Source organism: Leptopilina boulardi, unplaced genomic scaffold, assembly GCF_019393585.1.
Source record: "Leptopilina boulardi isolate dan_hultmark-lab unplaced genomic scaffold, ZJU_Lbou_2.1 LbouV2_403, whole genome shotgun sequence".
NCBI classification, from domain to species: Eukaryota; Metazoa; Arthropoda; class Insecta; order Hymenoptera; family Figitidae; genus Leptopilina; species Leptopilina boulardi.
This window is the reverse complement of record NW_026137978.1, coordinates 286,970-300,451: the sequence shown is the minus strand read 5'-3', so window position 1 is coordinate 300,451 and position 13,482 is coordinate 286,970. Positions and strand designations below refer to the sequence as shown.

General features: G+C 28.7%; 1 protein-coding gene across 1 annotated transcript in view; it reads right to left on the bottom strand.

The window, feature by feature from the left end:
• Window positions 1-394: 394 nt before the first annotated feature.
• The window catches only part of LOC127289288 (MAD2L1-binding protein-like), a 124,177-nt gene continuing 111,089 nt past the window's right edge, over window positions 395-13,482 (bottom strand). Inside the window, exon 2 of the mRNA XM_051317129.1 lies at window positions 395-921. Within this exon, the coding sequence (XP_051173086.1) occupies window positions 570-921 (352 nt within the window). The 3' untranslated portion in view covers window positions 395-569. The remainder of the gene's footprint in view (window positions 922-13,482) is intronic.

Sequence of the window (13,482 nt, the reverse complement as noted above, 5' to 3'; positions counted from 1 at the left end):
GGCTTAAATTTTAGTTCAAGAAATATACTTTTGAAATCTGAATGGCATATTTCGAAATAAAAAGGGCTACAAAGACCTCAAACATTACTTTTTGATTGTTCAAAGTGAATTACAGTAACTTTTTATTGGTAAATTTAAGTAATAAAACTTCATATTGGATCCTACATTTTGTTTTTGGAAATATGACACTTAGATTTCAAAAGTATATTCCTTGAACTAAAATTTAAGCCATTAAACATGAATTTAAAATGAAAAGAATTTGGACGAGCATGGGGTGTCCGTGTTGAGAAAGAACGCGTAAAGTATGCATGTCACTAGACATATTTTCGTAAAGGATTAAAGCTAGAAAAAATAAAATATTGTGTTAATGTGATTTATAGAAATAAAAGTTAAATTACGATAACAGAAAAGACATTAAACTTTATTAGTTAAAATAAAATATTTACATTCTTATTTAATTAAAAGTCTTATAAATGAAGCACAGAATATCAAAATTTGCAAAATTTTCTATTGTTGTAACAAGAAACATTTTTTCTTCAGTTTTTTATGTAATATATTTCTATATATAGTTATCTAAAGAATTTAAAACCTTTAATTACTTTTCTAGCTTGATACCACTGATATCTTGTTGATTCGCAGCTATTTGATTTGTCAAAGAGATTTAAGTCCAAGAGAAATTCCTTTCTCGAATCATGAAAAACTTTAATTGCACTTGAACAACGACAATTTATCTGAAAATCTTTGCTGTGATCAAGTCGAATATGAAACGAAGATGATTGTAGAGGAAAAGAATACTGTGGTTTTGGAATGAAAAATGTTGATAACTGATTTGCATCACTTTTTCGCACCAACACGAATGTGTTCGTAGGTCCAATTGGCAAATTCAAGGCTTCTTGAAATGCGTCACAGTCAACTATCGACCTAGAAGAAAGCAAATGTTTTAAAATCAAACACAAAAAATAAAAATTAATGTATATAATTTACAAATAAATTAGTTTTTTGATTTTTTGGAAGACGTAAGGTAAAAGAAAAAACAATCTTTCACATTAAATGCAATAATTTTACTATTAACAAGAAGGAAGATGTACAATTTCTAAGTAACAACTATTTTCCTTTGCTCAATAAATTGAAATAATGGTTATAATTTATAATATTTCGATTGCTGGTCATTGACCCTTTTGTCTGTATATAATGCGAAAATTGTCATCAAGTCAGTAAATTTGACTATTCACTTCTATTAATATGTTTGTGATTTGTAAATTTAAATATTTTATATTTTTGTTGTATTTTGTTTATTTATTTGATTTTATTTGTTGATGTGATGTTTATTTATTGATTTTAATTATGTAAAAAATTTATTTTTTAATTTTTTGTTTAATGTTATAATTTTGATTTTAAATTTGTGTTGTATTTATTTCAGTATAATTTTTTATTAAAGTAACCTGATGATGGTGGCGAACCAGATCACAGAAACGTTGTCTTAAATTTTTTAAAAAAAGTGAAAGATTGTTTTTTCTTTTACCTTACGTCTTCCAAAAAATCGCAAAACTAATTTATTAAATAATTGTGGAACAATAAACTAAATATTATATAATTTACAAATATTTGTAGAATAAATAAGGATATATTTGACGCTCCGCGTCAAAAGGGACCTTCACTTAAAAGTAGCTAAGGTCTCTTTTCTCGTGGAGCGTCACATATAACAAAAAAATTAATTATATTTGAAAGTAATGCATTTTTTATCTCAATATTATAATGGATAAAAGAAATAATTTTAAAGTTATCACAACATTAAATATGTTTTTGTCAAATTAATTCTTTAGGTGAAATAAACTATATAGTTAGTAAAATTCACATTTAGGTTATATTCATTCACTAAAAAAAAGTGAATTTATTTGAATTGTTAATAATTCATTTTGTTCATTATGGAGTAAGTAGTGCATTTTTAATTTATTACTTCCTCAAGAAAGAAGTACTGCAAAGCCTAAATTTCTAAATTCAATTTTCGCACATATCTTACATTTTTTGAAATCAAAAAACAAAAACCCAATAGGGTAAGCAATTTCTTTTCAATTTTAAAAAAAGAACAAATATACACAGTGTATTCTCGATAATACTCTAAAGTACCAAATTTACACCGACATAAAAACAGAAAGATTAAAATTAATTATTAGGAGATCGTAAAAAGAAATTGTGTATAATCCTAAATAATGTTTCAGTTTAGTTCGTAAAATACCAAATAATCATATAATTTTTGTCAATTTGGTTAATAATAACAAACTGTCCCCATTTACCCCAGGAATTTGAAAACTCGGGGTAAATGAGGACAGCTATAGTATACATAAGTATACATAAGTTAAGCACTTCAGGTGCAACCAAATGTAGTTAATTATGAGAACGAGATCCCTCTATTATTTCGGTTTCTTATCAATATAATTTTATTAATTGTCATTAGCAAGCACCATAAGCAAGTGATAGTAAATCTTAGTTTTAGTATAATACTTATTTTCGAATACATAACGTCTTCAAAGCAATAGTTAAAACACTACTTTTATGTATCGAAAACTTTAAACGCGTTTTTCTCGAAACGTATATTTTTTCGCGCGCCGTGCAATGTATCTCAGCCAATTGTTAACTAATTTTAATCAAACTTACCAAAAATCTTCTTTATCTTACTGGCTATTGCATGACGAGCTCCGTTTTTTAAAAAAATTTTAACAATTGTTTTTGAACATTGTTTATAAAAAAAGTGATTTTTTTCAAAATGGTCCCAAATTTTCAAAAAAAATTTTTTTTAGTTTTCTCTTTGTCATGCAAAGCATATTTGCGTATTATAACGGTAAAAATTTTGATTTTTAATTTTAGTTAATATTTGTGACCTGTAGGCTGCACGGCTCAAAATATAAGATACAACTTCAAACGCCTGTAACGCCGCCATTTCTTAATATTTTTTAAGAAAAAAATTTTTTTATAAAGCTTATATTGTGCTTTTTCAAGAAAATACCCCCTTACACGACAGGATACATTATATACATGTATATATGCTTTTATATACATATATGTGTACTTTGATATATATATATATATATATATATATATATATTTATATAGGTATATATATTCATAAAATCATACATTGTACTCGCGAAGAGTACGCTCTATGCCCCGTGACTTTTACATTGTACCCCGTTTTTCGATATGTTACCGAAGTTTCCAACCAAAATAATAGTTTCCATAGCATTTCTACATATATCTACTATAAGAATATGCAGTTTTTAGAAAATGATTTTCTTGAAAAAAGATGTGGCACTAACCCCTTAAGCGTCATGAAATAATATTGTCTTTAAGTCCGAGAACGCCACACAGCCCCCCCGCTGTAACTGACTTACTTGAGGTCCGAGCTCGGGCCAGGCCTGTAGAGTGAGAGTATACCACTTCCCTTTACAGGACGCTATTCGTGATCACCCGTTTTATCCACACAGCCTTGTGTTGAGGGAGATTTGTTTTCTATTATTGTATACGTGACATAGGTGATGACCATTAAATTCCCGTGAGTGGAAGTGGTAAACCCATACTTTACTTACCAATGGCTATGCCCGATAACGCTACTTCCTCAATATCTGCTTAACGCGAGGTCCTAAAATAGGCCCGGGCCTGTAGATTATAACACTTCTCCTTACAGGAGTGGAACGGCTACTACAGAAAACTTGTAATAGTCCCAGGATACACATACATAAAAAAATACTTCTATCCGTTTAGTTTTTTATATTGGATAACATTGGCATTAAAGATATTTGGATTTTGAGAATAAAATATGAGAGTGGATAAAATTGATTTTAAATATATATTTTGATAATGGAAAAAAATATTGATTGTTTGATTGTTTTCTGGGTTAAATAATAATTTGTGAGTTGAATATTGTTTTGAATTTTTTTGATAGTGGATAAGATTGGCATTAAAGATATTTGGATTTTGAAGATAAAATTGGTATTGAATATATTTTGATAAAGGAGAAAAATATAATATGTTTGATATTAGTGGAAGCTGGCTTTTTGAAAATTAATTAAACAGAAAGCAGGTTGAATATTGTTTTACGGGTAAAATAATAGTTTGTGAACAAAATATTGATTTGAATATCAATTGTTAATTTAAGAGACAAAAAGATTTAAAGACATTAGAAAACTTGATTTAATGAACCAAAAATTAAGAGGGCAGAGGAAAATAAGTTGAATGATAATCATTATCGAAATTGATGTAATGTGAAAAAAGGTTAAGCAACACTAAGTCACCTATATAAATGATTATCCTTATTGCATTCGTTGGCTGATTTATAGTTAATGAAATATTTTATAGGTGAAACACACGTAAATGGTTGATTTTCTCAAAATGGAGAAATCACGCGTGCTCTATTTTAGATGGTGTTTTTGTTAAATAAAAATGAAAATAATTTTAATTAATAAAAATTCTGCCAGCCATACGATAAAATTTAACAAATTTTCAAACGGATAACTAATGAAAATTTCAAAAATAGGTCAAATATCAGAATTATTGAATGAAAAGTAGTATTAAAACTTCCCTTCGTAACATCCGAGTTTATTCAGTATTTCAGTTATTTGGCCTTTGTAGGATTCCGTTCACACAGTGAATCGAAACGGAACCCTTATGGTTTCACTTATGCCCGTCCACAAAATCATGCCCCCCCTCTAAAACCTAGTCATTTCAACCGTTTGTGCTCAAACTTGGTATACATACGTATTTTTGCGGGTAGATTAAGGGGTTACATCCACTTAGAATTTGGAAAAAATCGATTTTTTTTTATTGCATTTTCGTAAAGTATATTTATTTAAGAGTACCTACATTATATGGACCCGGAATAGACGATTCGATGTAAGTTGAAAAAAAAAATTTTTATTATGAGTAAAGTGGTTTTGAAACTTTAAATGCGTTTTTCTCTAAACTATGTTTTTAAAGTCGGTGAGCAAGATTTCTCGAAAACGGCTGAACCGATCGGTCTCAGATTTTAACACAAGCTTCTTAATAATATTGTTTAGTGATTAATCGAAGGTTTTTTTTACAATAAATATTTTTCATTTTATAAACAATTGAAGTCGTGAATTTTTGTCAAAAATTAATACTTCCGCTTTCTGAAGGCGCCATTTTGTCAAAAATCATTTTTTTGTCTATTCCTTCGATTAATCACAAGATAATGTATTATTTTAACGAAAAAATTTTGGATTTTTAATTTTAGATGATCCAGTTGAGAAATAACGTGCTCACCGCTAGCTGTCTCGATTCGAAGGAGCTCCAGAAAATATTTTATACAAGGTGTAAAAAAATAATTTTTATAAATAAACTATGCAAAAATAAAGTTAAAAGTACTCTTTATATGTGCATTAATTTGTGAATTGAAATAGTCCATAGTTTTCCCAGAAAAAATTCCTAAAATATCGACTTTTTTCGGCTGTCCCCTACTGAAAATCCCTGTATAAGATCTTGTACAACTTCCTGTACAGGATCAGCAACTGAACTTGTACAAGTTCTGACCAGTTCCTGTACAGGAAAATGCATACGAATTTGGAACAAGTTCATGTGTGAGATCTTGTACAAGATCTGGTGCAAGTGTACAAGAAAGATACTTGTACAAGAAAATGTACATGATCTTGTACAATTTTATGTATAAGTACTTGTACATGAACACGTTCATGTTCTTGCACATGAAATAGTTGTAAAATTTTTTTTTTTTAATAAAATTTGAGATTTTGATAATTTTTAACCACTAAGATTCGTAACTCATGCATGCTAAAAACTATTGCGCAGCTGTAAAGATTAAAGTAAACTATTGCGCAGCCTTTGAAGTTTTTAATTTTTAGTAAAGAAAAACATGAATTAACATGTGCAAGAACATGGACGTGTTCATGTACAAGTACTTATACATGAAATTGTACATGAACATTTTCTTGTGCAAGCATCTTTCTTGTACAAGATCTTGCACCAGATCTTGTACAAGATCTCACACATGAACTTGTTCCAAATTCGTATGCATTTTCCTGTACAGGAACTGGTCAGAACTTGTACAAGTTTAGTTGCTGATCCTGTACAAAAAGTTGTACAAGATCTTATACAGGGATTTTCAGTAGGGTCCAACTGGATGTAACCCCTTAAACGAAAATTATAGCGAATCCGATTGGAAGTGAATTGAGTTACATTCCAACAACTCGAAACTTCGGAAAAAACGTGTGCCTCCTTAACTTTTATAGTTTTGGAGCTAAGAAGCTGAAACTTGGAACACATTTAATTTCACGTGTAGATTTCACGAAAAACATAGCTAACCCTTTTGAAATTGACTTAAATATTGGTTCGCTACAAAACTCAAAATTCTTGAAAAAAGCTCAAAATTCCTTTTTATCTTAACTTAAACAACTTTTTAGCCAGGAAATTTATTACAGGAAAATTATTTTTTTAAACATATATAAATATTTAAATAATCGTGAACGGAACCCTAGGTAAGCGAGTGTAACTTGCACTTGACCAATTTTTTTTTAATTTTTCTTTAGTGATTTGATTCAAAAATGTTAAATCTTTACGTATGGGTAACAGAATTTTTAATAGTCTCAATCAATTTTATTATTTTTGAACAGATTACCATGAAAGCGTCATTAGCCCTTTTTGAGAGAATCACTCAAATAAGTTTTTTAAAACAGGAAACTGAAATAAAAGATTGGTTTTGAAAAGTGACTTTACCAGGAGCATGAAATTTGAAGAAGTTTACCATGTCGAACATAAAAGAGTATTTTATTTTAAGAAATAAAGATTTTAAAATTATTCAAAATGTAAATTAAATTTTAAATGATTAAATCATTTTTCTGCAGTTATATCTCTTTCACTCTATAATTTTTAATTTTGCATTCTGTATATATATCCAACCTGATGATGAAAAGAAAATACACATACAAAACAGTTGGTCATGTAAGAGGAAGAAATTATTTATAGACACGGAAGATGAAAAGAAAGTGCGTCAAGAAGTGAATTTGGCATGTAAAAACGTTAAGAAAAATGAAAAAATTTTAGACACTGTGGAAGTTGTGTTATATTCCACAATATTATAGTTATTTTATTTCCTTTATTTCTTTTCTCTATTTACCTTTTTTATGTAAAATGTGAGAAAAACATTTTGTTTTTCTTCTTGAATCTAGTCTTTATGATTTTTTTTTGATAAAGACTTGTAATACATAAAGTCATCAGAAAATCAAATAAAGTTAACAAGATGTTTTTCTCCAAATTTAAATACGTATATATATCTTAAGCCTAAATTCAACAGTAGTTGCCTATTTTTGATAAGTCATATTCTCAAAGGTTTCAAACTCCCGACCCTTGTACTATTAGATAAAATATCTAAGAGGATCCGTAACGTGTGCAAGAGAGCAATATAAGAATGTTTGAAACATACCTTTCTTTTTTTAATATGTGCAAAATTAATATTTGTTGATTATTAATTGATAAATAAACATTTATTGGTTATTAATTAATAAATAGATATTCAATAATGATAAAATAAGAAATGCGAAATATAAAATTTTACTTTTACCATAATTTATAATAATTAGTTTTATTAAATAAAAAATTGTTTTAAGGGGTTTCCTAAATTTTTTTGCCCTAAAATAGAAGGTTTATAAAAGATCGTGTACTCATAAGTTTTAAAATATAATTGATCAAAAGTTTTTACATGTTACTATATACGTCAAGAACTATTTAAAAAAAATTGCGATCTTAAAAAATATTATTATGCTCCTTCTACAGAGGTCGCTATGTACACTGGTCAAAATCAAAGTCCTTTACGGTAACCACTGTAGCTCATCGCAGAATCATCTAAAATAAAAAAATCAAACGTGATTTTAAAGTTTAAGACCTAATACAGGTCCTAAACCTCGAGATATTAAAAAAAATCAAAAATTAAAAAAATGGCAAGCTTTGGAACCCAAAAAACTGAAAAAACACCATTTTTTTGACAATCAATCACTCACAAAAACCTGATTATTGAATATTTTAAATATATTAGAGGTTTAGGGCCTGCAAAAACTTCCACTGAATCGAATGCAACTTGAATTTTTGAAATCGGTCAAACGGTTTTTGAGTTCTACTGGTTACCATTTTTAAATATAGTGTTTTGAGAAAAAAGCGTTTAAAGTTTTGATATCAAAAGGTTATAATTAGTCAAGCAGAAGTAACTAAATCAGCTTGAAAATTCTTACTCAGGGGTTTTTGGGGTCGCTGATTACGAATATGATGTCAGATTTTAAAAATTCAAAATGGCGGATCCAATATGGCGGACATGAAAGTTAAAAATCAATTGCATTTACTCGAAACTTGGTACTCGGGGGGTTTTTGGGGTCGCTGATTACGAATATGATGTCAGATTTTAAAAATTCAAAATGGCGGATCCAATATGGCGGACGAAAAATTTTAAAACTAATCGGATTTGCTCGAAAATGATGAAATGATATGAATATGATGAATTGTCCGTACTGGGTCCATGACCATGTCGGGTTTATTATCAGCAAACCAAAAAACCTTTTTTATATTTGAATTTTCGAATTCTGTCATCATATTCAATCCAAGCATTTTTTAAATTTGTCCGACATCTTGGATCCGCCATTTTGAATTTTTAAAATATGACTTCAGATTTGTAATCATCGACCTCAAAAACCCCCAAGTAGTAAATTTCAAGCAAATCCAAGCATTTTTTAAAAACTCGTCCGCCATATTGGATCCGCCATTTTGAAATTTGAAAAATGGACACCGGATTCGTAATCAGCGACCCCATAAACCCCCGAGTAGGACATTTCGAGCCAATCTAAACACTTTTTAAAAAACTTGTCAGCCATATTGGATCCGCCATTTTGAATTTTTAAAATCTGACATTAAATTCGTAATCAGAGACCCCAATAACACCCCGAGTAACGAATTTCAAGCAAATCCATTCGCTCGGTTTATCGTGGACACGAAAGGGTTAATTATACGATCTGTAGACGCATACATATATGGGCAAATCTCTAGAACCTTTAACATTTGAGTTGAAATTTCTAAATATTTTTTTTTGTGAGCACACATTTGACATTTATTGTACTGCATCTTTGACCAAAGTAGATTTCATTTATATTATAGTACAATCATTTATTAGCTGCCCTCTGCTTTAAAATATGTTTTTTTGAAATGTAAAATTTTTAGGTTATCGCTAAATTTTCTATGGCATGAAATATTTGTTATTAACATAAAAAATTCCGTTTTTTCATGATAAAGGTATAATAAAAAGTGGAATACGTAATATAATATAAAAAAATATTACAAAATATATAATAAATATAATAAAAATATTATAAATATAATAATTATAATAGAAAATAATAAAACCGCTAATATTTATTTGTTATATAATTTATATTTTTGAGTTATTTCTTTGTACACATTATCTGAAAATGAAAATGTTGAATTTGTAGAATTTTTTTGAGGTGGATCACTAATGTTACATAAAATTGTACATAAATCAACTGTTTGCGAGTTTTGAACACGGGGCCAACGAAATTTTTTGCCTATACGAGACATACATTTGACTTTTAAAAAATCGTCAGTGGATTCATCAACAACTCCTACGTACCACTTTTTTTCTTGTACAAATGCAATCCATTCGTCCTTTTTGTATTTGTGTGAACAATTTTCCAAATTTTCGCTGTTAGTACTAAAATTTTTGTCTGGAAAAGTAAAGCAATTGGGATTTAAATGGTAGTGTTTGCATGGTGGCGAATAAATGCATTCGTTACACGATAAGTAGGACAGATAGAAAGATTGTGCTACTTCTTTCTTCCAAATCAATTGAAAAATTTTTCTTGTTTGTGGGACAGCTTTTAAATCAGCAGGAACCAATTTATCTTGCAATTCAATATCTTTTTCAGTGATCGAGAACATTTGTACTTTTTCTGAATGGGTATCAACTGCTTTTATCATTTCATCAACGTTTGTAACATCATTCCCATGTCCGACTGCTCTGTCACATAACGATTTAACAGTTCCTCCTGTACCATCGGCAAAACTCTTACCGTGTCCAGGAGCTGAGAAATTCCAAGTAGCATTTTGAAGCCCAAATTTATTGCAATAATAATTGAAAAGATAAAAATTAGTTTTATTTTTATACTGAGTTAAAGGTCCGTCGCTTGAAAAGTGGATAACTTTTAAATTAGGTATAATTGTTTTTATATAATCCAGAACTGGTTTCGTGTGGGCCCAAATAGCCGAAGCATCGTGTCGTAAACATTCTGACAATGAGCAAAATGAAATGCATTTGATTTCCTTTGAATTTTCTTTTTTATAAAAAAAAGCTCCTGTGTGTAAAGAAATTTGTTTTTTTGAGGCTCCAAAATGCACACTTTGAATTTCATCAGAAAATTTACAATTATAGTTTTCGGAAAAATCTACGACAATAGAAACTTCGTTTTCTTTCAAATTTTCTCTAATTTCGGAAATGATTCTGTGTTGGTGTTGTTCATCATAAAAGTGTTTTAAAAATGATGGTGTTTTACGGTTAAGCTCTGAAATTAATTCGGCCACTGTGCAGTCGATTTTCTTTTTCTTCGTTATTTTCACATTGTAATTCAATCCTTTTGCACCAGGTCTTGTTACTGCTTCAGTTTCCCACCGATAAAACCAACATTGTTCAGAATTTTTCGGAACAGCTATTTGCTTTTCATTTTTACAAATTACACAATCTCCATACATGCAATCTTTGGAATTTGAGTTACATGTTATTGCTGCTGCAAATCGTGTTGTACTTGTTACATCAATAAGCTTAAGAGATCCGGCTTTTTTGAGAATAAATTGAAAATTAGCGTGTTCTTTGCACATGCAAGTATCTCGAGCAGAAGCTGATCGGTTTTGAATCCAATATGGTTTTAAACGATAAAATGTTGCTCGACTGACTTCAGTTTCTGAAGAAGCGCAAAACTTTTTATGCAAATTGTCCACGGAATCCAAAAAATACCTTTTCCTTTTCTTTTCTCCATTTCGGCATATAGTTTCTTTCGCTCCTGGCGCAGAAGCAGAATTTTCATCTTTTTCCAAAAATAAACGTATGTTTTTTTTCATTTCTAATCTTGAGCCTAATTTTTTCTCGTTATTACGATCTAGGATTAATTCTTTGCGATTCATATTTTTTCGTTGTAAATAAGAAGATACGATGGAATTCGTTTTCCTCATCATTTTATACTTTTTGAAAATGTTGTTTCCTGATACTACTTGGGCAAATAAAGATTTTTCTTTTTCCGATTTCATCTCCTTTTTTCGTTTAATTAATTGTTTTACTAATACTTCGGATTCTGTTAAACGTTTCAAAACCGCATCTTTTCCCTTACTCCAAATTTTCTTTGCACAATTTTCAGGCGATGAGACATTTTTTTTATTTTCAATTACTCTGTAGTATTTTCTTTTCCATTTTGATGTTTCCTTTTTACTCTCTTTTAAAGCTTTTTGTAAATTAAAAATTTTTTTTCGTAAACGAGCTTCTATTTTTCTTGATGGTTTCGGAATATTAGCGTTCTCTTCTATTTCTTTGGCGCGATCTTTACGTTTTTGATTTCTCTTTTTTTCTCGAAAATTTTTTCTTTCACGTGGTGTCATATTTGCAACGGTCTTAATTTTATTCTCACTTTTTTGCTTCGCATAATTTTCTCTTCGTTTTTTCAAATATTGTGCGCGTTTCGTTGGATCAGTTTTTATTTTGTTTTTCCACAATTGGTAATTATCTCTTACTTTTTCCTCTTTGGTTTTCAAGCAGTTTTTCGTGACAGGTAATTGAAAACTTGCAGATGTATTTATTTTATCGTTTGTTAATGGGTCAGGATAAGGAAGAGAATTAGGAACTGATTTAGTTGAGTTCAGAACAGGATCTCTGCAAAAATGTGAAAAATATATCGTATTACAATAACGTTCTATTTTTTTTTTAATTTAATGCTTATTGCAGTCCTAAAAAAAATTTGAATTTAAATAACAATAATAAAATTTTGATTTTTTAATGAAAATAATTACAATAAATTTAGATTAAAATTAATTAAAATTAAATAATAAAATAAACCACAAATTTAAAAAATAATAAATTAATTAAACTTAAATTAATTGATCAGTTAAAATAAAAGTAACAATATTAAGTTACAAACATGTTGATTTTATTTCCAGATGATGGAATATTTGTTGATGGATCAGGATTAGGAAAAGAATTGAGAACTACGTTAGTCGTTTCAGGAACAGGATCACTGCAAATTTTAATAAAAAATTTATTACATAAATGTTTAAATCAAAAACAATTTTTTTAAATTAATTTTTTTGATTAAAACAAGCAGTATAAAAAATGATCAAAATAACCTTAAATAAAAACTCTATCAATTTCATAACTACTATCGTATGAATAGTAAATAAATATTACTCAAATGCCTTCCGTCGATACTGTTTTTTCTCCTCGTTCCTTTTTTCTTGTTTTTTAGTTTCCTTTCGCCGCTTTTCCTTCATTCTTTCACGTTTAATTATTTTCCTTTCTTCATCCATTTCTTGTCAATATTTTGGTTAATTCGAGATATAAACGATAAAAACAAATAAAAGCGCAAACTTCACGTTGCATAAAAAGATATCAATTTGACCAGAGACAATTTGACGAGAGACAAATTGAATGGCCACGTTAAAAAAGCGATTAAATAAGAATCAGAATTAATAAAACTATATGTACAATTTTAAGTACACTGAAAGGAATATGTGCCCCAATTTTGGAGCAGATTGGATGAGAAACTTCGTTAAAATTACTGATTTGACCAGAGACATTTTTTTTGTTCCACCCGAATAACACAGATATCCAACAATATATTTCCTTTAAAATATGAATAAAAATAAAAATAAAATACACTGCTGTGTAAATTGGAACACAATTTAAGTGTGCCCCAAGTTTCAATTTTTTTCTTTTAGCTTTCAATGCTTATTTTTTAAAAAAACTAAACGATTGGACCAGAGACACAAAAACTGAGGACACTTTTCAAAGCAGTAAATCTTTTATATTGCAGCAATATACACATTTTTTACCATATCTATGAAATAATACATATATTTTTAAATAGTTTCTATCAGTAAAAAATTTTTTTTGTAAAAGAAACTAATTTAAAAAATTAAAATACTGCAAAAAACATTGAAAGTGACACGTGCTAAATCATGGTATTGTAAAGTTTATTCAAGCAAAAAATGAAAAAAATGAATTAATTAATTTCTACCAATGGTTTAATTGTGATCTACATAGTCCACTTAAAAATAATTACATGTTTTATAACCATTAGTTTCAATATTTAAGCTTTTTTAGGGAAAATAAAGTGAGTGACATAGAGGTTAAAGGTTCCTGAGATTTGCCCATATATATATATATGTATTTTGTTAAATAACTTAAGATTTTGAGCGAATTAC